Genomic DNA, 24199 nt, shown 5'->3' on the forward strand with positions numbered 1-24199 from the left:
CAGGGACAGTGAAGTAACAGTAGTAGATAATAGATCAAATAATAGATTTGTTTATATGTGACTTTAAAACTGTGAAACTCTACTCTATTCAAACGAGCTATTATGCTATGTAGACTACTATAACTATGACGTGTATTGAGACAAAAATGAAATAGGGTGATTGGTAAAATGTCATGCAGATACTAGTGAATGTGATAACAATACGGTAGATCAGGTCAAGTAACTGTCTACACTTCCAACACATAATACCACGGCTTAATAAAGTAGCTTAGTACAAATGCTAAAGTAGCCAGTGGCTAAAATCACAACATACTACGTGCAATTATCCATGCTTAGTTCAAAGTGTTTGCCAGTGGCACGATAGTTACTCTAAGCCCTTTTTGGACGTGTCAGGAACTCAGTTACACATCATATGATTCAGGTGGAAACATTGTGTCACGTGAATTTGACACTGTCACATTTCTGTCACATCACTGCATTCATCAAATGGATCACTGATCCACAAATGTCCAACAAGATTCCAAGTTGACAAATTAGTTTCCACAGCCCCCCCCCCCCCCCCCATCACATATCAGATGACACATTGCAGCCCAAATGGCCAGCTTGTGTGTGCTAAGACTTTTAGTGCCGTGGATTTGTTCAGGAAAATAATAATTAGGATCGTCTTGCGCCTGCATGTGACATTATTATCAATCATGATCACTCTGCAATAAACAGGATGCTTTTCAGTGTTTTGAACTCAGAGTGTTGAAGTATTGCAATAACCATGGTTTGCTTTGTCTACCTTAAAGTAATAATGTATGTATGTATATTATGACATCTATAATTAATATTTTTTAAAGAGCAGTGTCTTAACGACAATGTGACAATGTGAAAGGGCTTACTTGTAATGATGAACCTAGAGATAATCATCACCTGAATCTGCTGATCGCCTCGGTGCCGTAAATTCAACCTCATTGTTTAGCTGTCCGACACGCAACTTTACAGTTCCTGACTGTACACTACCTGCTCAGCACCAGACGACGGTGAACACAGCCAGGTATTTTCCTCAGGAGACCAAAGAAGGACCTAAAAGAGAGTTAATGTTGGACTTAATTCATTCATAATTTTGCTCTTTTATTGCTAGCTGTGAAAAAGTAAACTGTTTGCTGACAAGTTCACCATTTCAACTTAAAAAGTGACGATATGTCAATGTTGTGTTCAAAACCTTTGCTGCCCCCAAGTGGCCAAAAAAATCAGTTATTGCAGGTTTGAGGCAAATTTTAATTAAAGGTGCATTCCTGCGTGCATTATACAAACAAAACGTGTAAACAGTGACCCATAGCACCACTAGTGGTAAAACTACCACAAGGTACTTTAAAACAAGCAACTGACTGAAGCAATCCACTGATGAATGATTATATTTAGATAAAACATGTAAAAACTGATACATGAAGACATACATATGAATGCAGTGAAAGTGAATTGAAAAAAAACATGATTTCATAAAAGAAAGTCTTGAAAACAACAGTAAATCATTAAAAGGTCAGACGTTTGAAGGTATAAGTGCAAACCAACCCAAAAGTCATCCCTGAATAGATAATATTATTGTTAACCTTGCAAGGTATCAACATAAAAAAGATGAACTCTTGATTATAAATGAAGAAAGAGCTTATTTGGAGCTCTGTACAACATTATCGTGTATTTAGACAAGCATAGAGACTTGAATCAACAGACTTCAGATATTATGTACATATCACTTAATGGCTACGATAAACTTTACTCTAACTCTCATGTTATTAAATATTCCTTTTACAAAACAAAGTTTTTGAAAGTATACCCACTAAATATTTTTGAACCTTAATTTACTATTTTATATTAACTAAAATAAAAGGAGAGTCCTTTTACTTTAGATGCGACAAGAGTATGTGAAAGGTAAAGCGGGCAGCATGAGTGATTGACGGCGTGACATGAGGTCGCTGGCTGCAGACAGACTGAGGGCACACCAATCATTCTGTGCCCCCAGAGTCACAAAAATAGAGTCCAGTTAATCCCTCGACTATGATACCTGCGCCCCTGTTGCAGCTGAAGTCTGCCAGCCTCATTTATTAGTCCAGTACATATGCATCCTATATATAAACGCATAAGGTCATCTTGCAACACATGGTTTTATTTTGCGCAGCACATTGAACTGTTCAAGGACTCTGGATATGTATCTGAATTAAGCCTCCATACATGTCATGATTCTAAACACCTGGCGTTACTGTTGGAGACATGTCTACTCTCATGTCAGTCACTATTTTTAGGTCCTTTTTAAAGATGACAAGTGTTGGAGGGTGACGTTGCTATGCATGTTTTAAAACTTTTCAAAAGATAAAAAGACCTCCCTGCACAGCAAGAAAGGCAACAGCTGGTGTTTTACACAATGAGTGTAACACCTACTATTAATAGACTGATCCTTGACACCATGTATTGATTTTTGTGATCCCATGCCTGTTACTGTTACGAATAAGTATAGATAGTTCTATAATTGTGTGCTGATGTTCAGTTTGTTATAGACGCAGATGTGTCCCAGTGGGGTTCAATTTCCTCAGACATTTGTCCAGTTTAGTTCCACTCAACACCACAATCAAAAGCAAGTTAATGTTTTGATTGAATGTTAATTAATGAAAGTAAATGGACTTTAATTCACCAGATGGATATAGTATGTGTACCATCCTGTGATGACCGACTTCTTCTGTGCTGCAATGTGACTCAGTACATTTACTGACGCACTATACATAAGTACGGTTATTGTACTTAACTTTCTTTTATGCTAATTTGTACTTCTACAACATTCTATGGGAAAATATTGTACTTTTGACTTTTTTCTGACAGCTGTAGTTACTTTGCGGATTAATATTTTACATACAAAACATATAATCAGTTTATATGGTATAATGCCTTGTTATAGATTGAACTACCATAACATATAAACATTACCTAAAATAAGTTCCACTCTTGCCATCAAAATGCTGCTTATGTATCAGTAATAATACAATATAATCAAATCTGCATAACGAGTATACTCTTGACTTAAAGCGGATGACACTTTCTACTTACTAATATAACATTTCAAATGAAGGACTTTTACTTTATTTTTAAATTGTTTTATTTCACTTTAGTGAAAGATGAGAACACAATAACAATGTGAATGTGCTCTTGAGGTCACATTACAAACACAAGGACACTCTACAAGGACACCACTACTGAGTTGGCATTTGAACGAACACTTTTACATTTTTCAGCAACCTGATTTATTGGTGTTTATGTTGAATAACCTTGTAGGTTTTCTGCCCTTGTAATGTCTGGTCTTTAGAACTATCTAATTTCTCTCGCTTAATATTTACATTTACTCTTTCATTCACTCTTACATTTACCCCACATTCACTATTCTCTTGTTAGTACAGAAACTATGAAAGTGAATACCAAGATTGCACAAATATGACTTATTATGGAGCCAGATGCTTTAAGACACTATGTGTTGACTGGGAAAGGGCACATGTATTAGTTTTCAGCTAGCCCCACCCAGTGTGCTGCAGACTGTACAGCACTGTACTTTTTCAGCTCATGAGCAGCTCCGCTCAGCTCATGAGCCTTCTTCTTCGTCTTGTACTAAAATATGAATGCCCCCCCCCCCCCTTCTCTCTCCTACTTGTTCACTCTCTGTTTCGCTGTAATTTGTCATAGAATATGTGTTGTTTGTTGATGAAAACTTCCAAGATTATAGCTTCAAAAACCAAAAACATCATAAACAGTATGTTGGGTCTTTAATTGAATTGAAAATGTTTTCAAGGTGCAAAGAGTAACCACAGTTTCCTGTTACTTGTTTTTTTTCTCACAATGTCACAAAATCCTTTTCAATGTCCACTTAACAATTATAGTATCAGTGTTTTCTCCTCGAAAGATTTGATTACACCCTTAAAGCAGATATGGTAAAACAAAGTTACACTTAAAAAGGCTTATTCATCTTGAACCCACATTCCCTCTTCAGTTTCAGCGTTTGCCAAGAAACCAAAGTCTCAGGAGGCAGAGGAGGGGTCCTCTGTGGTCTTTGAAGCAGAGACCGAGAAGCCTGATGCTAAAGTAAAATGGCAGTGCAACTCAAAGGACATCGCCAGTGGCGACAAATATTTGATCACAGCAGACGGAAACAAGCACTCCCTCGCTTTAAAAGCTATTACCAAGGAAGATGCCAATGTCTATGGAGTGATCGCGGGGGGGTCAAAGGTCAAGTTTGACCTGAAGGTTGTATCAAAGCCAGGTGGGAGACTTTGATGCTGCAGCTGTGTGTTTGAGGTCTCTGCTGGCTCACCTACAGGCTGTGTCGTCACAGAGCACAAAGCAAAATATAGCACTCAATGCAGAAAACCACTGAGGCAGTAAATACTTGATGCTCTGCATGCACTTAATGTTTCTGCACATGAACTCACATTCTGCACACTCTGATAGCTGCTCAGCAACAAGCCTCTGAAACATTTGTGTATGGTCTATCTTTAAGAAGTATTTGCTCAAATAGGAATAGTTCGACATTTTGGGAAATACTCGTGTTAGCTTTGTTGCAGAGAGTTAGATGAGAAAATTGATATGACTCACATACTTGTGCTGTTAAAGGGATAGTTTGAGTGTTTAGAAGTGGAGTTATTTGAGGTACTTACCCATAGTGAGTGTTTTACCCACAGAAGATGACAATCGGCACGCCCTGAGTTTGGAGAAGCAGACAGGAGTACAAACGGAACACTTGAAAGGATTTCTTTAGGTTGGCCTTTCTTTTAAGTGGTTGAAATATGTTTCGCAGCTGCCCCCGTCCACAGCAGTCCGTAGCTTTGCTCCTGTGTTTGTACTGCCGAGTGCTTCTTCAAACTGTGGATGTACCGACTGCAGTCTACCAGATGTAATACACTGCCTATGGATAAGTACCTCATACAACCCCATTTGAAAAGACCCAAACTATCCCTTTAATGTAAGGGTGAAGCTAGGTGGCAGACAGCTAGCTAGCTTAGCATTAAGACAAAAGAAAGAAAACAGCTAGCCTGGCTCTGTTCTAAGGTAACAAAATCCACATACCAGCACTTCCAAAGATCACTAATTAGCATGTTATATCGCAAAGTGTAAAACAAGAAAGCTTTTTGGGGCTTGACGTGTTATACTAAACAAACGAGATACAACATGTACTTAAAATGTCAAACTATTCCTCCAAGGGTCTGGATATTTCCATTCACTGGCTTAATCACAATCATTTTGTCCAGCACTTTATCACATCTACCGAGCACTGTTCTGCATGCTGCAATGACTGTGTGCTAAGTGTGTCAAACATCAACGTTTGTGCCATTAGTCTGTCATTGTGACCCGCTGAGGTCGTTTGTTTGGATTTGATAAGGTGGAAACAAATCTTGAAGAAAGGCAGCAGACTAATGGCCCACTGTGCTACAAGAGACGTCCCACAGCTGTCTGTAGCCCACATCATAGCCACCCTTACTCTGTCTGCACGGAGACCTTGACCCTCACACCAGCACATTATTTCCTCATGAGTAACCACCACTTGACTGGTGCTCAAGATAGGCATGAGAGGCAGCTGATAACACATGGAAAATCGTTCAGCCATTCAAAGATGATAAGACGTAAGAAATATTTGGGCGATAGATGTTCAGCAGAGATTTTTTTTCACACGTCATAAAAGAGTTTAAAAGTATCAAATAGATTCAACTGATTATTGACCTTGGTACACAACATATTGTCATGTTAAGTGCTTCTCAAAGTTTCACTGAACATTTTGCTGGTTACACACATTTTCTATGATTACAAATGAAGTTTGACAGATTGGTTATTGGCCTTTTTGGAGCTGACTACTTGTTGATAGAGGTGCAATGTACGGATCCGATATTTGTCATTGTACCTCTAACTTGTGACTTGTCATCTTTTTGGTAACACAGAAGCTCCAGTTGAGGCCCCTGCTGATGCACCTGGGGAGACTGTTGTCGAACCAGAACAGGCTCCTGCTCCACCTGCAGTCGAACTAGAACAGGCTCCTGCTCCACCTGCAGTCGAACCAGAACAGGCTCCTGCTCCACCTGCAGTCGAACCAGAACAGGTTCCTGCTCCACCTGCAGTCGAACCAGAACAGGCTCCTGCTCCACCTGCAGTCGAACCAGAACAGGCTCCTGCTCCACCTGCAGCAGCACCCACTGAGGACCAGACCGCTGCCCCAGCAGATGAAGCTCCTCAAGCTGAGGGTGAGTTACTTAACCCCTTTCCTTTGTTCAGTCACTGATGTACGCCATGTTGCTCATCATGATATCTTAATCATTGACTTAAGCTTTTCCTGGAAATGTCAAACGTGACAAGCACATTGCAGTCTGTTTGATATGACACATACATGTACATTACAGGACATGTTTATTTTGGCAAGGCTTTGGGCTTAGCTGCCTTCAAGTTTATGTCTCATATTCTATGTTTTGAACCAGATGCATACAGTAGCATATATTTGCTTGGTTTTCTTTTTGATTGTGTCTCGTGAGCATGTGTAAGCCTGAGAACCTTTGGGTGCTAAATGAAAGTATTTAAACTAAAAAAATACTTTTATTCAAGTGTCATACACTCAATTTGCCGACCTTGAATACTATTGCAAATAATGCAATTTAAAATGAAAGGTTTTGCATCCTGTAATTCCATGCAACACATTTGTATATTTGAAATTAACATTGTTTGATTTTGATCCCTCAACTTCATGTTGTGGTATTCTGCTCTGACCTTGTAGTTGTTCTTTATTTAGAGGGACAGCCTCCCGACACTAGACAGGCCCTGATTGGACTCTTCACAGAAAAACCCCAGAGTGGGGAGGTCACTGTAGGTGAGTGGCTTCAAGTACAGGAAGTATGTGTGTCACATTTTGTTGATAAAACTGTCTTAACAAGGTTTAATATTTACACTTTTATTATTACATTGTTTCAGTTCAAACTCTGAGCTAGACAAGGTATTGTGAAATGTGAAAAGAAGGAAAATTGATGGAAATACAATTTAAGTTATATACAGCTATACATGTTAATGGTGCTTTTAATTCTTTTTTTAAATTTTTTTTATTTGCCAAACTTATATGTACGTCCTAGATCCAAGTGAGAGAATATATGGGTATTTATGTGCATATAGATAACATGACATGCTGCATTGGATATAGGAATCTGAAGGATAATGTGCTCAGCCACATGGTAAATTCATCTTTTGTGCAGGTGAAAACATTACGTTTGTGGCTAAAGTGAATGCTGAGTCGTTGCTGAAGAAACCCACCATCAAATGGTTCAAAGGGAAGTGGATGGACCTTGCCAGCAAGACTGGAACACACCTGCAGCTTAAGGAGACGTATGACCGCAGCAGTAAGGTACTGTAGACTAATGCTGCAGACACCAAAACAAAAACATAGACATCATATTTTGAGATCTTGAGACACACAAAATATTCTATTTTCTTACTTTGTTTAAAGAGCAAACAAGCAACTGCCCATTATACGTATGTATTTCGACAACATAATTAGTCAAAAAACTGCAATATGTAGAATTTTTTCTTTCAGGAAACAAAGGTGTTTTGCAAGTATTGCCCTTCTCACCCTTAGTTTTGCAAGCTCTTGCCTCAGTCCCTGATCCTTATGACATGATGAATCGCAGGCACGCTACCTCAGATGTTATGTTATGGGGAGGCTGAAAGACATGTTAACCCAACAAATTGTGTTTAAGAATTTCAGAACAAGACGCCAAAACAAACTTTTACAATCAGTGGCACACTCTATAAAGATGCCAAATCTGAAACTCACTCATGTTACACACATGAAGCATACGTACAACAAGGTTTTGAATCAAAGAAGTTGCTCCTGTCGTGTAATCCTTCTCACGTGTCTCCTCATGCATGTGGTTGCAGGTCTATACGTTTGAGATGCAAGTCATTGAGGCCAAGGGAAACTTTGCTGGAGCTTACAGATGTGAGGTTGCATCCAGGGACAAGTTTGACAGCTGCAATTTTGACTTGGTTATACATGGTGAGTGAGCCTGTTGTTAGTTTGTTTCTGACACATTAGAATTGTTTCAAATATAATTTCAGTCAATAAAATGATTCTCTTGAATTACAGAGGCTCGTGCTGCTGAAGGTTTGGACATAAGAGCAGCTTTTAGGCGCACGTAAGTTTTTTAAGTCTTTGTAAAAAGAGTGTTTGGTCACATTGAAATCTATTATATGCTGATTGATTAGTTTACTTTTTTCTTTATTAGTTTCACGTTAAGGTTTTGGCTGCTGGTCCCCAGACAAGTTTCATTAATAGTGTCACATAGCTTCTGTCTTGAGTCTTAAGCAAAACGTTGTACCTTAGGTACTGAAAAACTTGATCAGTTACAAACAAAAGTCATTTTAACTAATCATTTTATATGTGTTGATTCATGCCCTCAGTGAAATTATGTACCTAAAATAAATGCTATTCTGCCTTATATTTATTGTGTTTAAAAACTAAAAACAAACAGCTCATATTTAGTCATCTTTAAAGTGTTAAGATCAAAACTGTTTTTTATGATAAAAAGCTTTATATAACAAACTCTGATGAGGAATCTATGACTATATATAAAGATACAACATTTGACCATGTTCTACTCCAGTGCTCAATTAATATCTGTTTCTTTTTCAAATGAGATAGTGATCATGTGATAAAAAACAAACCAAATTCATGTACAGTAAAACATAGCAGCAACATTATCCATATTCTGCTATTTAATACTGTAAGATGTTAATTTTGGCAACTTCAGTTCAGTGACCCTCAGTAGAATATTACCATGTTTTGTGTGACAAGTGACTGTGTAAATGCTAACCTATTAGGAACGATGGCGGTAAGAAGAGAAGTGGAGCACAATCAAGGTAGTAAAGGGGGTTTGTTGCAACAATGGTGGCTCGTATTCAAACTCTGGCTCGTATTCAAACTCTGAGGATTCTGAATGTTGAAGCACAGAGAAACCAGGACCAGGATAAGAGGCTCTGTCTCTCTCCTGTGGACTGTTTCTTCTCTGAATCAAGTCAAACAGAACCAGTGTTGTGGATGATGCAGCCTCCAATCTGCTGTATTTTGAGAGATGGACCACAGAACGAAGACCAGAGAGAGCTGAGAGGACTGAAATAAAAAAAAATCTTTGATGTAGGCGCTAACTATAGTAGCTGTCATTGTGTTAACCTTTGACTCAGGCAGATTTTGATGCGTTGAGATTTGGTTATTAAACCTCTGCGTAACAAGCACTGGTTGCAGCCATCCGCTCTCTCTGATCTACTCCTGGGCCTCGATCAAAACAGCAGAGCCAGCTGCACAAACAGCTACCCGGCAGAGTGAGCTTTGACGGTGGTTTGATCGTACTGAAAGGGCAGGATGTGCTAAGACACACAGGCTTTTCAGTAAATGAGCTCTTCCACAGGGTTGCCACATAGAGGAAGTGCAGCTATGGTGTGTTGTAACTTCACCACATAAACCAGAGACTCAGCTTCTAATCCTGCTGTCGGATCAGAGACAGGAGACAAGCACACAGTCAAATATCTGCCCTTGTCTTTATCTTTCATCCCACTGGTTAGAGTCGAGCAGATTCTATGGAGGCTGTTGTTTTCTTTAACCTTGAGTGTTTTGTAACGTTCTTGCGTGGATGGATGCTGCTGCTGCTGCTGCTTAACGGAATAATTGGACATTTTGGGAAATATGAATTTGCTTGCTAACATTTTCTTTCTGAGAGTTAAGAAGAGAAAATTGAGACCACTGTGTGTTAAGTTTGAAGCTTGAGCCAGGAAGTGATTAATTTAACGTAGCAGGACTGGAGGCAGGGGTGAACAACTAGCCTGGCTAGTTAACGGATAACCCACGGTAAGGTAATGGTTGCAAACATCCCCCTTCCATCAAACCCCTTTCTCTCTCTTCCCCCTTGTTTCCTGTCTGCCTCTTCACTGTAAACGCTCCAATAAGGACAAAATTGCAAATAAAACTAGCTTAATGGCCAACGGAAATCCCATTTAGTCACCCTTAAGTCAAAAATAATGTATTTTTGAATTGATAGTACTTTTCTAAAATTATTATTAGAAGAAAGAAGAAAATGATCTTTGGGGGAAATATCATAAATGCTCCTTTTCCGCTCAGCAGCTGGAGGGGCGTGTTGGTGACATTTAAACAGGCCGGCTGTTCTCATACCCTGTTAGTAGCTATACCTATAAGAAAATGCTCTATAGTTAATATGTAACACACTTAATCAATTCATAAGTATTCCACATTTGGATTACTTATGGTTAGTCACGACGGGTGACACAGGACATAGAGACACAAAGTCTACAGTCACAAAGATCTGTTGGTCGAGAAACACCAGACTTTCACCAAAGAGACTACGGTTTGTGTCTTATGCAGAACCAGAAGTCTACGTTGACTTATTTGTCATGTCATTTTCATACTTTAGCAAAGCCACTACCGTTCTTATTTTCCAAAACCTACCCAAGTAGTTTTGTTATCTAAACACAGCAGGAGCTTTCACAAGCACACTGATCACTTGTGCTTTTAGACATTTATAGGAAAATTCACACAAAAACAACAAAATAACATTAGTAAGACATCACGCTACTGCTGCTATTTAGCCTACAAACTGACGTTAACTGTGGAAGTGTGTAGCTGCCTCGCCACGAAAATGGATCAGTATCAAGTTATAACATGAAAAGTTTATTGTAATAATAAGATATTTTTCGCGTTATAACAAGGTGTTTTAACGTTATTACACACTTAGCACATCTTAACAAGAAATATTTCTTGTTATAAAAATATACTATTTAGCTTGTTATAACGTGAAACATTATGGGGTGTAATAATATTACAGAATGAAGGTTACTGCTTTATGCAAATAGGGTTTAACACGAAGCAGTTTGATTGGCCTGTATGTAAATAGCTTCTACCACCTGTAGAAGGAGAACGCATGGCTCTAAGACATCCATGATCTAAACAAATTCATGCAAAAAACGGGTGCCATCATGAAATCAAAACATGAAAAATATAAATGTAATTATTTGTTTCTCGATGGGAGACATATTTACAGAGCAGATAGGTATGATGTATCATGCAATTTAAGTTCAGTTGGAAAAAACTAGGCCAGTACCTCTAAAGCTCACCAATTAACCGATTGTATCGCAACAAAAATGTAAAAAATAGAATGAAATGTCTGTTTAAAAGGAGTTTGCTACACGGTGTAACGTGTGATAACGTGCTAGGCTGTTGTTGGGGCTCCCCATAAAACCAGAACATTTTTGAATGGATTTGACAAATTAGTTATAATGTCCTGGTCGCAGATATTTTAACTTTGGTTAGAGCCAAGCTGGCTGTTTCACCCTCTTCCAGTCTTTATGTGATTCTAATACTCTCTCAGCTCTGGTTCTATAGCTGACACACAAACATAAGAGTGTAATAAATTAATAGTGTATTTCCCAAAGTGCCTAGAGCTGTTCCTTTAAACATGGCAACACTTGTCTCTCCAGCAAAACGTCTGCCTGTATATGCACTTGTTTTATCCATCAATGCACTGATCTCCTTTTCAGTTTACAGAATGACCAATCCAAATTGTCTTTTTCAACCCAAGCCTGATTTTATTATTTGGATATTTGCATTGTACAATATCATTCTGCATTGTTTTTACATATCGGAGCATGAGTTAACAGGAAATGATTCATATTGTATCAAAGTCTAGAAACGTGGATTTGTTTTATACTGTGCTGTTGATGTTTCGCTGCTGTTGGCTGATATTTCTGCAGTAGTAAAGATGGAAATGAAGACTCAGGAGAGCTGGACTTCAGTACCTTATTAAGAAAGAGGTAAGCAGTTTCAAAATAGTGACAGCAATTTATACTTTCAGAATAAGGTAACAGTAGATACTCAGCTTTTTCTAATCTATTTCTGTCTCATTCTTTCTCATTGGTCCTGCATCTTCAGAGAGTAAGCCACTTTTGCACGTTAGCTGGAATGATAGCCTGATAACTTAACTGCATGCAAAAACGCCCGAGGACGTCACCCTAACACATCAAGTTAGGGTGACTTGATGTGTCCATTGTCTCAGGAATTTAACTTGAAAAGGAGGTTTTGTACTTTGCAAAAGCTTCTTCAAATAAATCTCTGCCAGTGAAAATACAATTAAATTCACTTGCAGCAATAAAGGTCCTGATTTTCCACTTCCACTATCTAGTCACCCTATCTTATCTCACTTCCACTATCACACTTATCCCATTCTTAATCCTGTGATCGCTAATATTGCACTCTTTTTCTTTTCCTTTCTACTACAATAACTCACAGAGCAACACTTCTCTTTACTTTACATGTTGGTTTTCTCTGACATTATGAACAGTCTTTTTCTCACACTTTGCAGTCTTCACTCAGAAACACAAGTCACCTTCACAACACGTCAAAAATCTCGAAACACTAAATGTCCTTTGTGCTCAAAAAAAGTTGGACACCACATCCAACCCGAAACACAGAATTACATGAGTTAGTCCTTATTTATTCATGCATGCTTACCTGCAGGTTAACAACTCCTATAATGCATGTTTCTAATATGCGGATAGTGTTACTGTTGATATGCTGTGTTTTAACGTGTCTGGTTTGTTTTGCCATATTTGACTCTTGGGTTCTTCCTTTGAATGAGCAGCAGTTTCTTAAATTCCTCAAATCGGTAAGAAACTGCTGAGTATCGTAGGAAAATGTTGTTTTGCATACATTCATCTGTCAGTTATTTAACGTTATGTATTCATTTACTAATTTGTTATGCTATGTTGTACCCTAAGTGTTGATTAAATAGTATAAACCAATAATAGTTTGTTAACCATATTTGTAATGTTTGTTATTGAGTTGAACAAGGTGCTCACAATAGTTAGAAACAGCATTTTACTCACTTGGTCAATCGGGACAAAAGCCAGCAACTTGCAGCAAGCCAAATATCAGCAACAAATACGCAACAGGAAAATATTTACACAAATTAAACACAGACAGCTTGAACACAAGAAAAGAAGCCGCAGGCACACGGCTGCTCACGAAGGCTGCCAGGTGATTGGCTGAGCTAGAAAAGTTGCTGAGGGCATCTAGTGGACAGGTGCGGTAAAGACACGCAGACTAATGAGAGGTAGAGAGAAGGGGAGGACAGCGCAGATTGTGTTCCTACTTTCATTAGTTGTTCTTTCACGTTTTTTCTGTCCATATTTTACACTAAATGGAGATTTTACTTGCTAGTAAAATTCAAATACCTCATCGTTTTAGCAAGTATAATATCACAAATATTAGCAGTACAACCCCCATGAAGGAAGAAGGTAGGCAGCTTTCAGCTGGGCCATACAGATATCATAAATAGAAAATTTGCTTAAATTAATTAACAAGAGGGCTTTGAATATACATTGATTTTACCCCTAATCCAAGCATACTGTATAATTGCTTGGATTTGAAATTATTTGTTTGTTGGCAATGCAAGAATTTATCATTTTTAAATAGAAAACACTTGTTATCTTCATTACACCATTTTATATGCTATAAAGAAGTAAACAATGTGTGAAGTTGACTAAAATGATTCATTAATAGTTAAAAGTGAATTAATCCTGAATAAAGTAAGTTATCATGAGTAGTAATCTGTTTCTGAGGTATTACCATCATGTCAGTAGTACTGTGCTTCTGTTATAGCCTACTTCCTTCATAACATTCATTTTAAACTCTGTGTTTTTAACATCCTCCTCTGGTTGTTGTCTTAGAGCCGTGCAGGTGAGCACAGAGCCGGACACGGATGTCTGGAACGTTCTCAGTCATGCTCCTGCTTCAGAATATGAGAAGATTGCTTTTCAGCACGGCATTACCGACCTGAGAGGCATGCTCAAGAGGCTGAAGAAGATGAAGAAAGAAGAGAAGAAAAGTGAAGGTGTGTGCAGAGGTCTTAGGTTGTACTTGGTCTAATTCCGACCCAATGTAAAGTTAGAACCTAATTCTAACTTTGTATTTGTATGTTCTCTTTGTACTTCTCTGAAACTTAGCTTTCCTCAAAAAGTTGGATCCAGCTTACCAAGTGTCAAAGGGACATAAAATAAAACTGGCCATTGAGGTGGCCAGTCCAGATGCTGCGGTGAAATGGTTTAAGAACGGACAAGAAATTCAACCATCAGCAAGGTTAGAATTCAGAGAGGAGATGTGAACTATTCACCTCAACTAAAGCATCATGACGCATTCACATAATATAGTAGCAATCCGAAATGATGTTGGTGAACATAACATTTTTTTTCTCTCTCCTTTGCTTCTGCTTTCATCAATATGTGGATACACACGTCCTTCATTACATCCATAGCAAGTAAGTGTCAAAGGGCAATAAAAAACGTGTTCATATTCTTTTGGATTTTACAAAACAACTACATATGAGCTCTTTCCCCAACTAGTTTGCCATTTCATCAACTTCAAGTTTTCAAGTTATAGCTCTCAACCAAAGTACAATGTTTAAAAGTCTTCCTGGTCTTTATGAAGGTACATCTTTGAGAGTGTTGGCAACATGCGCTACCTCACCATCAACCACTGCACCTTGGCAGATGATGCCGCATATTCCTGTGTGGCGGGAGAGGAGAAATGCACCACTGAGCTCTTTGTTAAAGGTATTCAAGGTTTAGAGGAAATGTACAACATAATGAATACAGAAGAGGTTCGAGATTTGCAGTTCAAGCTCTCATTCTTCTCTGATTCCTGCAGAGCCTCCCATTGTGATTGTGAAGAATCTGGAGGATCAGATGGTCATGAAGGGTGAGAGGGTGGAGTTAGAGTGTGAAGTCTCGGAGGAAGGAGCCAATGTTAAATGGTTAGATATTCTTCTTTACACACACAAATCTGAGTCACATGTTCATGCTGTTGGATCATAAATCTTAAAGGTAAACCTGTAGAATGTCTTTGAATCAAAGCAACATTTCAGTGTTACACAGTGTTCTTTTTATGATATGTTGGCTGAGCTCCAAGGTCCATGTATACTTTTCTGAGCTAAAATTAATCTAACACCTAAATGTGGACCGAAAAACAAGAGGCCATTCATTGTATGGGCAAGAGATGAGATGTGGTTGAAAGCGTCAAAATGAAAGGTTGAGTGTTAACCAGCTGTTAACGATAAGTTTTTTTATGATACTTTTCATCATGACTAATAATCACAATATCTTGTGTTGCTGTGCAGGGAAAAAGATGGTGTGGAATTGACAAGAGACGAATCTTTCAAGTATCGCTTCAAGAAAGACGGCTGCAAACATGTCCTGATCATTAATGAGGCCACGAAAGAAGACTGCGGCCACTACAAGGTTAAAACGAACGGTGGCGAGTCTATGGCTGAACTCATGGTGCAGGGTGAGTGTCAGTCATGTGAGCTGTGTCCAGTATGAGCCACTTTTGTCAGTGATGAACGCTCCAAGTGTACATTCTCATACCCTACCAACAGTCACGCCACTCCCGGCATGCTGTCTATCTTTGGGGTATAGTGACTCTTGCCATTTGCCCGCATTATTCTGCAAAGGTTACTGCCAAGAAGTCCACACGCAAGCTAAAGTTAGAAGACGTAAAACATATTTCACCTGAAGGGCACAAGTTTGCACAAGTTAGCCCGTTTCTCTCTCTGGTCTTTGTTTTTTGTGTGTTGTTGTTTGATTGTGTTGATTTAATGTCCCACCTTTTTAAAAGGCAAAATAGAAGCTTTATAACCATGTGGAATCAGGCAAAATAAAGCCTCACAAAAAAACACTCAAAACTATGTTGACCTTTGTAATGCAACACTTTTAAAGTTTCTCAATATCATCGTGGGAATTTTTCGTTGTCTTTATTGTATATAAAATAGAAGTTATGGTTTTAAAGTATGTTTTGTTGCTAGATGATAGAATTGCCTCTAGTACCAAGTCACAACAGCCGGGTGATGCTGATGAAAGCTCTGCACTGGGCCCCTCAGATATTTGTAAGTCTGATTCTGAATCAGATTTTGTTGGTTTTTTTTAAATATGATGACTTTTAGTGTATTGAAGACATGGCATGTTCTGCACGTGAAGGTTACAGGTGGATAAATATGCTTAATTTCAATCCGCAGGTGATCTAAAAATGATGGATGGGGACGGTTCAAACTCATCCGTACACGGACGTAGGCAAAATATAAACCCTAGCTAGTTTCAACCTCTTTTTTTTTTTTAACCACCCGGTAACCATTTCATCTTAGTACCATTAGCTCACAGAGCAGAACTATTCATGAAAAAAAATATATACTCTCACTTTTGCATATATATTCAAGTGTGATATACAGTATGTGTGTGTGTGTTTGTGTGTGTGTGGATGTACTCCCATCATAGTACTATAACCACCTTATTTGCAGTTCCTGGCAGCGAGGAACTCCTTTATAACCTTTACAAGGAGCGTGGTGTGACAAAATAGAGATGAATTGTTATCTCGCACAGATAACAATTTCTTAGGGATACCCTTAATGACTCCCATGTACATTATTTCTCGTGGTTTACAGTAATAGCCTGAAGCTCCTTCATCTGGTCTTCATATCCTCCCACTACATTGTCTGTCCTAAATCCAATTAACTAGTCTCCTTGTGCCTGTTGATAAGATGCAACACACAAAGGCTGCACACATAATGAACACCCTACGCTCGAAGATATTATTACTATATTATCCTCACATAGAATAGCTGCATCATATTTTTGTGTTATAATATCATCATGCATCATCATCTTATTGGATCTTATTTCACCGTCTCGTACAGTAGCACTTCCTCTGAAGTCTGAAAGCCTCAATATTTACATGATCTGAACTCTGAGCTTTTGTTTTCTCTGATTGGGTAGAAAAAGACCTGGAGGTCTACCAGAGCATTGCAGACCTCACAGTGAAGGCAGAGGATCAGGCGGTGTTCAAGTGTGAGGTGTCGGATGAGAATGTGAAAGGAACCTGGTACAAGAATGGTGTAGAAGTCAAGCCGGATGCCAGAATAAATATCACACATATTGGCAGGTGAGGACGCTTTAACACATGCGTTAAATATGCTGTACATATCCCATGACAACATGAACTGAAAGGACTTTTTTTTTTACCATTTTAGGAACCACAAACTGACCATAGATGAGGTCAAACCAGAGGACGAGGGAGACTACACCTTTGTGCCAGATGGCCATGCTTTCAACCTTTCTGCTAAACTCAATTTCCTGGGTAATATTAATGCTTTTTGCTTTTATCATTTTAACATTATTCGTAGTTTCACAAGCTAAATTTGACTTAAATTGATTTCTAACACAATTTTTTTCCTTTGTGTCCTAGAGGTGAAGATTGATTACGTGCCACGCCAAGGTACCACAAACGTATTCTCTTGTAGGAAGCCAGATGAAACGCAAGGGTCTGTTCATTTTAACCATTACTCTCTTCCTCTACAAGATCCTCCGAAGATCCACCTGGACTGTATGGGTCGCACCACTGAGTCAACCATCGTGGTGGTGGCTGGCAACAAGCTGCGTTTGGATGTCCCCATCACTGGAGACCCTGCTCCCACAGTGATCTGGACCAAAGGAGGGAAGGTAAAATAGACGTGTCATATTAATCAGCTACACACCGATCGTCTGACATCTAATGTCGGTCCAGATCACAGTGAGTATGATCTGAAATCTGAGGCTTTCTGTGAAAGCAAAGCCTAATTCACAATCAAAATTAAACTTTGAAGCTGTACTAATGCTGCAATGTAAAATTCAAAAACAATTTTGTTATATTTAAACAACATGTAGTGCAGTTTTAATACAATACGAGTGGAGGAGATTACGCTCTTTTTACTACTATTTGGAGCCGCACAGGTTAGCTCTAGATTAGCGATGCACCAATCTTACTTTTTCCGTCCCGATATCTAGGCTTTATGTATCGGCTGATGTGGAAGAGGTTGGGATCATTCTTTTATGTAAAAGGCAACATCAGGCTGGACTTGAACATTACTTACATAACTTTGTAAAAAAAAAATCTAACAAATAAGGTATATATTCACTGATTCATTATTTATTATTCAAATTATAAATTGTACACCAGCAAGTTGGTAAAGAATCTTCATAATTAACAGGAATTGCAAATTGATTGGAAACCTTTTAATTGCAGCAAAAACAATTTAAAAACTCAAATAGGAAGTAAAATTCCAGTACATAATGTAATATATAGTACATAACATAGAATTGAATTGAACATATCGGCCCCATTGTCGTAGATACCCGATCCAGCTATTTGAGTCAGCATTGGCCTGAATTCTGACATCACTCTGATATCAGTAGACTCACTGATGCTATGATAACTAATGCATTCCTCCCTGCTAATAAATGTGTCTGGAGTACTGAGATGTTTGAACCAAGCTGAAGTAGTGCAAAGCTAATAACAGCTGAATTCAACGATGCCACCCTGCTTGCTGTTTCTTTGAGTTGAGGAGAAAGAGAGGTGTTCATGCCCTCTCTGTTCTCCTCGACTTTTACCGCTTTGCTCTGCTCAAATGTAGGCTAGTTCTGTAAAACCTGACGGAGAAGAGAAAGAAGGGCCGGCATCCTCTTGGACCTTGAAGGATGGGGAAGTAAGCGTGCATGTCCTGTATGAGTATACAACTGTTTGTGGTAGATTGAAATCCAAGTTAGTCGACAGTATCTCTAACCCATGTGTGTCTTTGGACAATAAGCTTACAACCTCTTTGTCTCTAAAGAAAACAATAGGCTCACCTGTAGTGTATTGGTTGTACAAATACAGCCAGTAGAGAAGTTGCAGTCTATGTGCATTTCACTCTATGTAAACTTGCAAATGTGTTTTACCACTACCAGTTCAAGACAACAACAAATTGATCCTGCAGCTACTTGACTAATCAGGTTGTGTGTTATATTGATTAACTGCTTTACAACCCTGAAGAAAGAACAGGCTGCAGCAGTAACAATCACAGTCAGATACAGACAAATACATGAAAAACAACTTCTCTAGTGGCTATCGATGCACATATGTGTTTCACTTTAATGTCTCCCCTTTACATAGCATTAAGAGCATGGTAAAAAATACTGCATGTGGTCAGAATCCGTCCACATCAATAAGGTAAGAGCATGTCCTGAATCGTCCTAAAGACAGACACAGGTCAGAGGAAACTGGGCAGTAAGTATGTTTTTGTATGGCAACTTTATAAAAGGACTCTGTGAAATAATCCTTGGATTACATACTAAAGTACATAATTATACAATCAAATAAAGTAAAATGATAAATATTCTGAAGTTGTGCAAAATTACTTTACATTTTGGGATGGTAAAATCAAATAAAAGACACTTTCGTAGCCGAGAAAAGAACTTTGAGTGAACAATATTGAGTTCAAACTACAAGAAATCAGTACATGGACACAACTGCCCTTTTAAACAACTCATTAGACTTTCATTTCAGAAGCTGGTCCTGCATTTGCATGGTGACGTCTGGAGTTGTGTGTTCATATTGTTGGCTTTTAAAAGCATGATTTGCCCAAATACTTCAATGAACTTTGAGATGGGAAGTGTTGTGTTTATTATCTCTCCAAATTCTGACATGATGTTTATGTAATACGTGGATTGTACCATGCAGCATCTTTACCTACAAAATTTGCGACAGAACTGTCAATCAGTTTAGAGTCAGACATAATCCACTTCTGCTCTGGTTCTCATTGTGTGCAGAAGGTTGTCACAGAGGGAGACAGTAGGCTCCATATTGAAACCACCAAGGGACACTGTATCTTCACCATCGAGGGGGCTGAGAGGCAGGACGAGGGGATCTATTCTGTTGTGGTTCGAAACCCCGCTGGGGAGGACACTGCAGATATCAATGTGAAAGTTGTCGGTAAGACCGAGCTCCAACATTAATTAAAAAAAAACAAAAGTTAGGTTTTTATTGTCATCACAGTGTAGACAAATACACTCTAAATCTGTTTGGTAAATCAGTTCATCACCTGTATGTGTAAATATACAGGGGTTTTGAACACGAGTCATGTTTCCCCCAGATGTTCCAGATCCTCCTCAGGCTCCCAGAATCCTCAGTGTGGGAGAGGACTCCTGTGTGGTCCAGTGGGATCCCCCTCTGTTTGATGGTGGACAGCCAGTTATTGGTAAAACCTATGAAAATGCTTAATTTGTTCAAATGATTTGGAAGTCTTCTCCTCCTTTATTGTTCTGACTAGCCTAGTCGATGACAACATTTATTCCTAAGGCTACGTGATGGAGAGAAAGAAGAAGAAGAGCTACAGGTGGATGAGACTGAACTTTGACCCTTATTGTGAAACAACCTATGAAGCCAAGCGGATGATTGAAGGAATGGAGTACGAGATGCGAGTCTATGCTGTCAACGGCATCGGCATGTCTCGTCACAGTCCAGCCTCACAGCCTTTTGTGCCAGTCGGTGAGTCTTCACCAACAGCATTCAATGAATCATTTTCAGACATTTGCTCCGCTGTATGTTCAACGAAATGAGCTGTTATTTTCAAAACTATTCTATGACAGAGATCATGCATTTAGAGATCAAATGAAAGCAAAAAAAAGGTACATTTTGTTACACTCTACACACTACAGTAACATGAGGACGATGACTGATCTGAATGAGTGACGGTAGAGGGTGATGAAGATGACGTGTCAGTCTTTTGATGAGTCCAGGGTTGTTTCATGCCCGGTTTGCTCAGACTAAGGTTTCACTCTGGTCACGGGGCCTGGTTGATTTGTGGTCAAGACAGGACGGGGTCATGTTTGTTGTAATCAGAGAAGCCTGTGGATTGTCTGTGTAACAAAAATATGTGTTGCACATAGGATCACATGCGACTCACAGGTCCTTTCTGAGCAATGTCACTCATGACGGTGCATATGTCTGTTACATCACCACATGGACAAGATGATGAGGAAATATTACACCCAAGTCTCACAATGTCGCTTGTTTAATAAGGGTTTCTGTGGCTCAGATGGGCAGGGTTGATGATTTGATCCTTGGCTCCTCCTGTCCGCAATGTCGAAGTGTCCTTGAGCTAGATACTGAACCTCTATTGTTCCTGATGATTAAAAGAGCACCAATTTACCATTGCACTCATACAGCATAACATTGTTGGACTCTCAAATCAACAGTTTTTAAAAAGGATCGATCATAACTAGAGATATTGCCTTTTTTTATTTGATGCATTCTTCTTTGTGGTCAAAACCTGCCACCTACATTTAAAAAAAAGCAACTTGATTGTCTACAGTTTGGTCGGAGATTCAGTTGTGTTCTGGTAGTAGCAGCTCATGTAGCAGATGAAGAGCGGGCGCCAGAGGTCTGATAAGCTACATTTCTTGCATGCATGGGTGAATGAACCTTTCCTCTCTGCCATAGCGTTCTTACATCCATGTAAAGGCTGAACCGCACTGAATAATTATAGCATTACCCAAATCACATGACCATTTGCTAATAATTTTTCTGAAATGTGATCAAATGAAATCAAAGCACACCCGCAGAGTCTTGATGAAGCAGATTAAGTGAGTTTTTAAATGTTAAACTCCTAATAGATAATCCCTCAAGATATTTGATACATTTTAATTGTTGCTTGTTTAGTCATGAATATTTATTGTTTAAGAGAGTTACTTAAGATTTGAAGCCAAGTTTTCAAGGGCTTTAGGTCCTTTTCAATGAAGAGTTTATGTTTTTGTCATGCAGCTATTGATCACACACTCAGGCTCTATTGTACATCTCTGAGGAGATGACTTTCTTGTTTAGGATTCTCTTATGTATATTCCTCGTATAAATTCAAAGACAGTATGCTATGCAGCAGGCAACAGTAACATACAACAACATGGACATTCTTCATGTTGCGACTGAATATACAAACATGAGGGGAACAAAGTAGGATGTAAGAGTCAGACTGCCATATTGTTTCACTTCCTTGCATATCAAGTGCAATGTACTACGTTACTATCCTGACAGTATCTTGTAAGGCAGAGGCTCAGGTTTGGATTGTCTTGATTTGTTGATTTAAGAGGGAACATCATTGTATCCAGATGGCCACTTGTCTGTAAGACAGCCGATTAGGAAACTATCCATGGCATTCCTCTCTATAAATAATGGCCTGGCAGCGAGCGCCTCTGCTTGGACCAGCTGCTTAACACAGAGGGGTTCACGCTACTGTAGAGGCTGCTGCATTGTTGTCACTACAGCAAAGAGAAGGAGAGACAGTACGCGCGTGAGAGAGAATGCGACCATAGGTTAGAGCAAGGCATCTGGCAGACGAGGCGGACACGCACAATCGTCAGCTTGAATCAGCTGCAGGACTGCTAAACACTGAGAAAGGATGACAAAACCTAAACTTCCAAAGACAGCTGAGAAGAAGCCAGTGGAAGAAGAGAAACCTGTAGAAGAAGAAATAGATGCTCCAGTGGAGGCACCAGCAGAGGTGGAAGACATAAAGCCTGAGACAGAGAATCCTCCACCTGCTGTGGTAGAACAGGAACCAGAAGCCAGCAGCGAACCACCACCAGCAGCCTCCCCTGCAGAGGCCGATCCTAGTAGGGAAGATGGAGCTCCAGCTGACAATGAGACACCACCAGCAGAGGGTGTAACCCCAGCAGAAAGTAGTCCCCCAGCAGAGGTGACCCCTGTGGAGCCCGTTCCTGCTGCTGAACCAGAGACAGAGCCGGAACCTGTTGGTAGTAGGCATTATTCATTTTAAGATGGTGCATTTCATGCAGGTATTTAGAATTAGAAATCAAACTTAATTTTGTTTGTATGTGTATGACAGTAATGGGAAATTTGGCGGCATATTCCAGCAGCTCATTTTTTTCATTGGAGTACATGTTTGATAGTGTTAATATCATGCTGCTGATGATTTGCTTTTAAAACACATCTGAATGAGATTCTCACTCTGCACGCTGCACCTTTTGTCCAGACGACCCTGAGCTACTTTAGAAACAATCCCCGCTGCTGTGACGTCATACACACAAGGAAGCCCTTGACCTCTGACATGTGCTCCCATCATTCGCCTGCACTGAATACTTAGCCTCTGCCCGTTGACATGGAGTCCTGGCCTTAATGACGACAAGACCGCAACTAAAATTCATTATCTTTCAGTCAGATCACAAGTTGTCAACAAGTTGTCGCAAACAACATGGAAATATATGGTTGACTAAAAATGACCTCGGACAGATAAAAAGATGTTCCAGTCTGTTGTTATTTGGAGTATTCTTTACTCGTAGTGTTTGTTACTTACCCCAAATCATCATACTTCCAATATTAGTAGCTGATATTGCATATTTGGGATGTCTTGGCGGTGAATTTTTAGACAAAAGTGTGTGAATCTACTCGTTGGTGGAGGTCACTGCTCCAGATGCTAAAATAGCCATTTAATTTACTGTGTTTGACATGATGAATCAGTAGTAATATTTGTTTCATCAGGCTTTATTCTGTGAAATTTAAAACAGCTAGATTAATTTCTCTTCAGTCTCACAAAAAAATGTAATGGGCATTTAGTATTCTATGATCATTATTTATCTCTATGAGCAGTCCATTATTCATCCTTTCTCACGCTCCATAAATCATCGTAACCTCTACAGTTTTACAACAGACAAAAGTAGGCTTGTAAATGAGAGACTAGACCCTAAATCTCAATGCTAAACACTGTAAAAAATAATATTGCTTTGTCAATTTCTTTTTTTCTTGAAAACAGAGCCTTTTAGTCTCTGCAGCTAAAACTTGTTGTGTCTCTGGCTGTTTGCTTTTGGCACTTCTGTGGTGAAAGCAATGCGTGGGACGTAGCTGATAAACCAAAGTCTTTTAATGTAAATTTCAATCATGTCATTTCACCCCTGCGGGACAGAAAGTACAGCAGGCACTTAGACTTCAGACCTGCTGTGAACTCCAGGTCAGTCAGACAGCTCATCTTTCCCCCGATGGCGTACACAAGCTTACAGGCTATTGGACTGTTTTTATAACGGAAACACAACCACAAATATCTGATACTGAAATTGATATTGTTTTTGCTGTTATATGAATTTGGATCATGGCCAGGATCAGGGTCTGTTGTTAGATTATTATGTACTCAAATACATCCATCTATTTTCTTTCGTTTATGTGTAGCAAATTAAATATTAAGTGGATTAAGTTTCGCACACAATCAGGCACCAGAGGTTCACATTTCTAATGCATGACATA

General features: G+C 39.1%; 1 protein-coding gene across 1 annotated transcript in view; it reads left to right on the top strand.

The window, feature by feature from the left end:
- Nucleotides 1-24199, top strand: part of mybpc3 (myosin binding protein C3) — a gene marked incomplete at its 5' end in the record, with an annotated part of 32252 nt that overhangs the window by 624 nt on the left and 7429 nt on the right. The window contains 21 exons of the mRNA XM_079185364.1: nucleotides 4013-4269; nucleotides 6110-6251; nucleotides 6791-6868; nucleotides 7245-7393; nucleotides 7927-8044; nucleotides 8135-8183; nucleotides 8869-8907; nucleotides 11806-11865; nucleotides 12690-12716; nucleotides 13780-13943; nucleotides 14056-14209; nucleotides 14537-14661; nucleotides 14756-14861; nucleotides 15225-15391; nucleotides 16873-17038; nucleotides 17127-17233; nucleotides 17342-17371; nucleotides 17456-17595; nucleotides 19723-19882; nucleotides 20043-20147; nucleotides 20249-20437. Coding sequence (XP_079041490.1) covers nucleotides 4013-4269; nucleotides 6110-6251; nucleotides 6791-6868; nucleotides 7245-7393; nucleotides 7927-8044; nucleotides 8135-8183; nucleotides 8869-8907; nucleotides 11806-11865; nucleotides 12690-12716; nucleotides 13780-13943; nucleotides 14056-14209; nucleotides 14537-14661; nucleotides 14756-14861; nucleotides 15225-15391; nucleotides 16873-17038; nucleotides 17127-17233; nucleotides 17342-17371; nucleotides 17456-17595; nucleotides 19723-19882; nucleotides 20043-20147; nucleotides 20249-20437 — 2532 coding nt within the window. The remainder of the gene's footprint in view (nucleotides 1-4012; nucleotides 4270-6109; nucleotides 6252-6790; nucleotides 6869-7244; nucleotides 7394-7926; nucleotides 8045-8134; nucleotides 8184-8868; nucleotides 8908-11805; nucleotides 11866-12689; nucleotides 12717-13779; nucleotides 13944-14055; nucleotides 14210-14536; nucleotides 14662-14755; nucleotides 14862-15224; nucleotides 15392-16872; nucleotides 17039-17126; nucleotides 17234-17341; nucleotides 17372-17455; nucleotides 17596-19722; nucleotides 19883-20042; nucleotides 20148-20248; nucleotides 20438-24199) is intronic.

This window comes from Pholis gunnellus (assembly GCF_910591455.1).
Source record: "Pholis gunnellus genome assembly, chromosome: 1".
Lineage (NCBI taxonomy): Eukaryota > Metazoa > Chordata > Actinopteri > Perciformes > Pholidae > Pholis > Pholis gunnellus.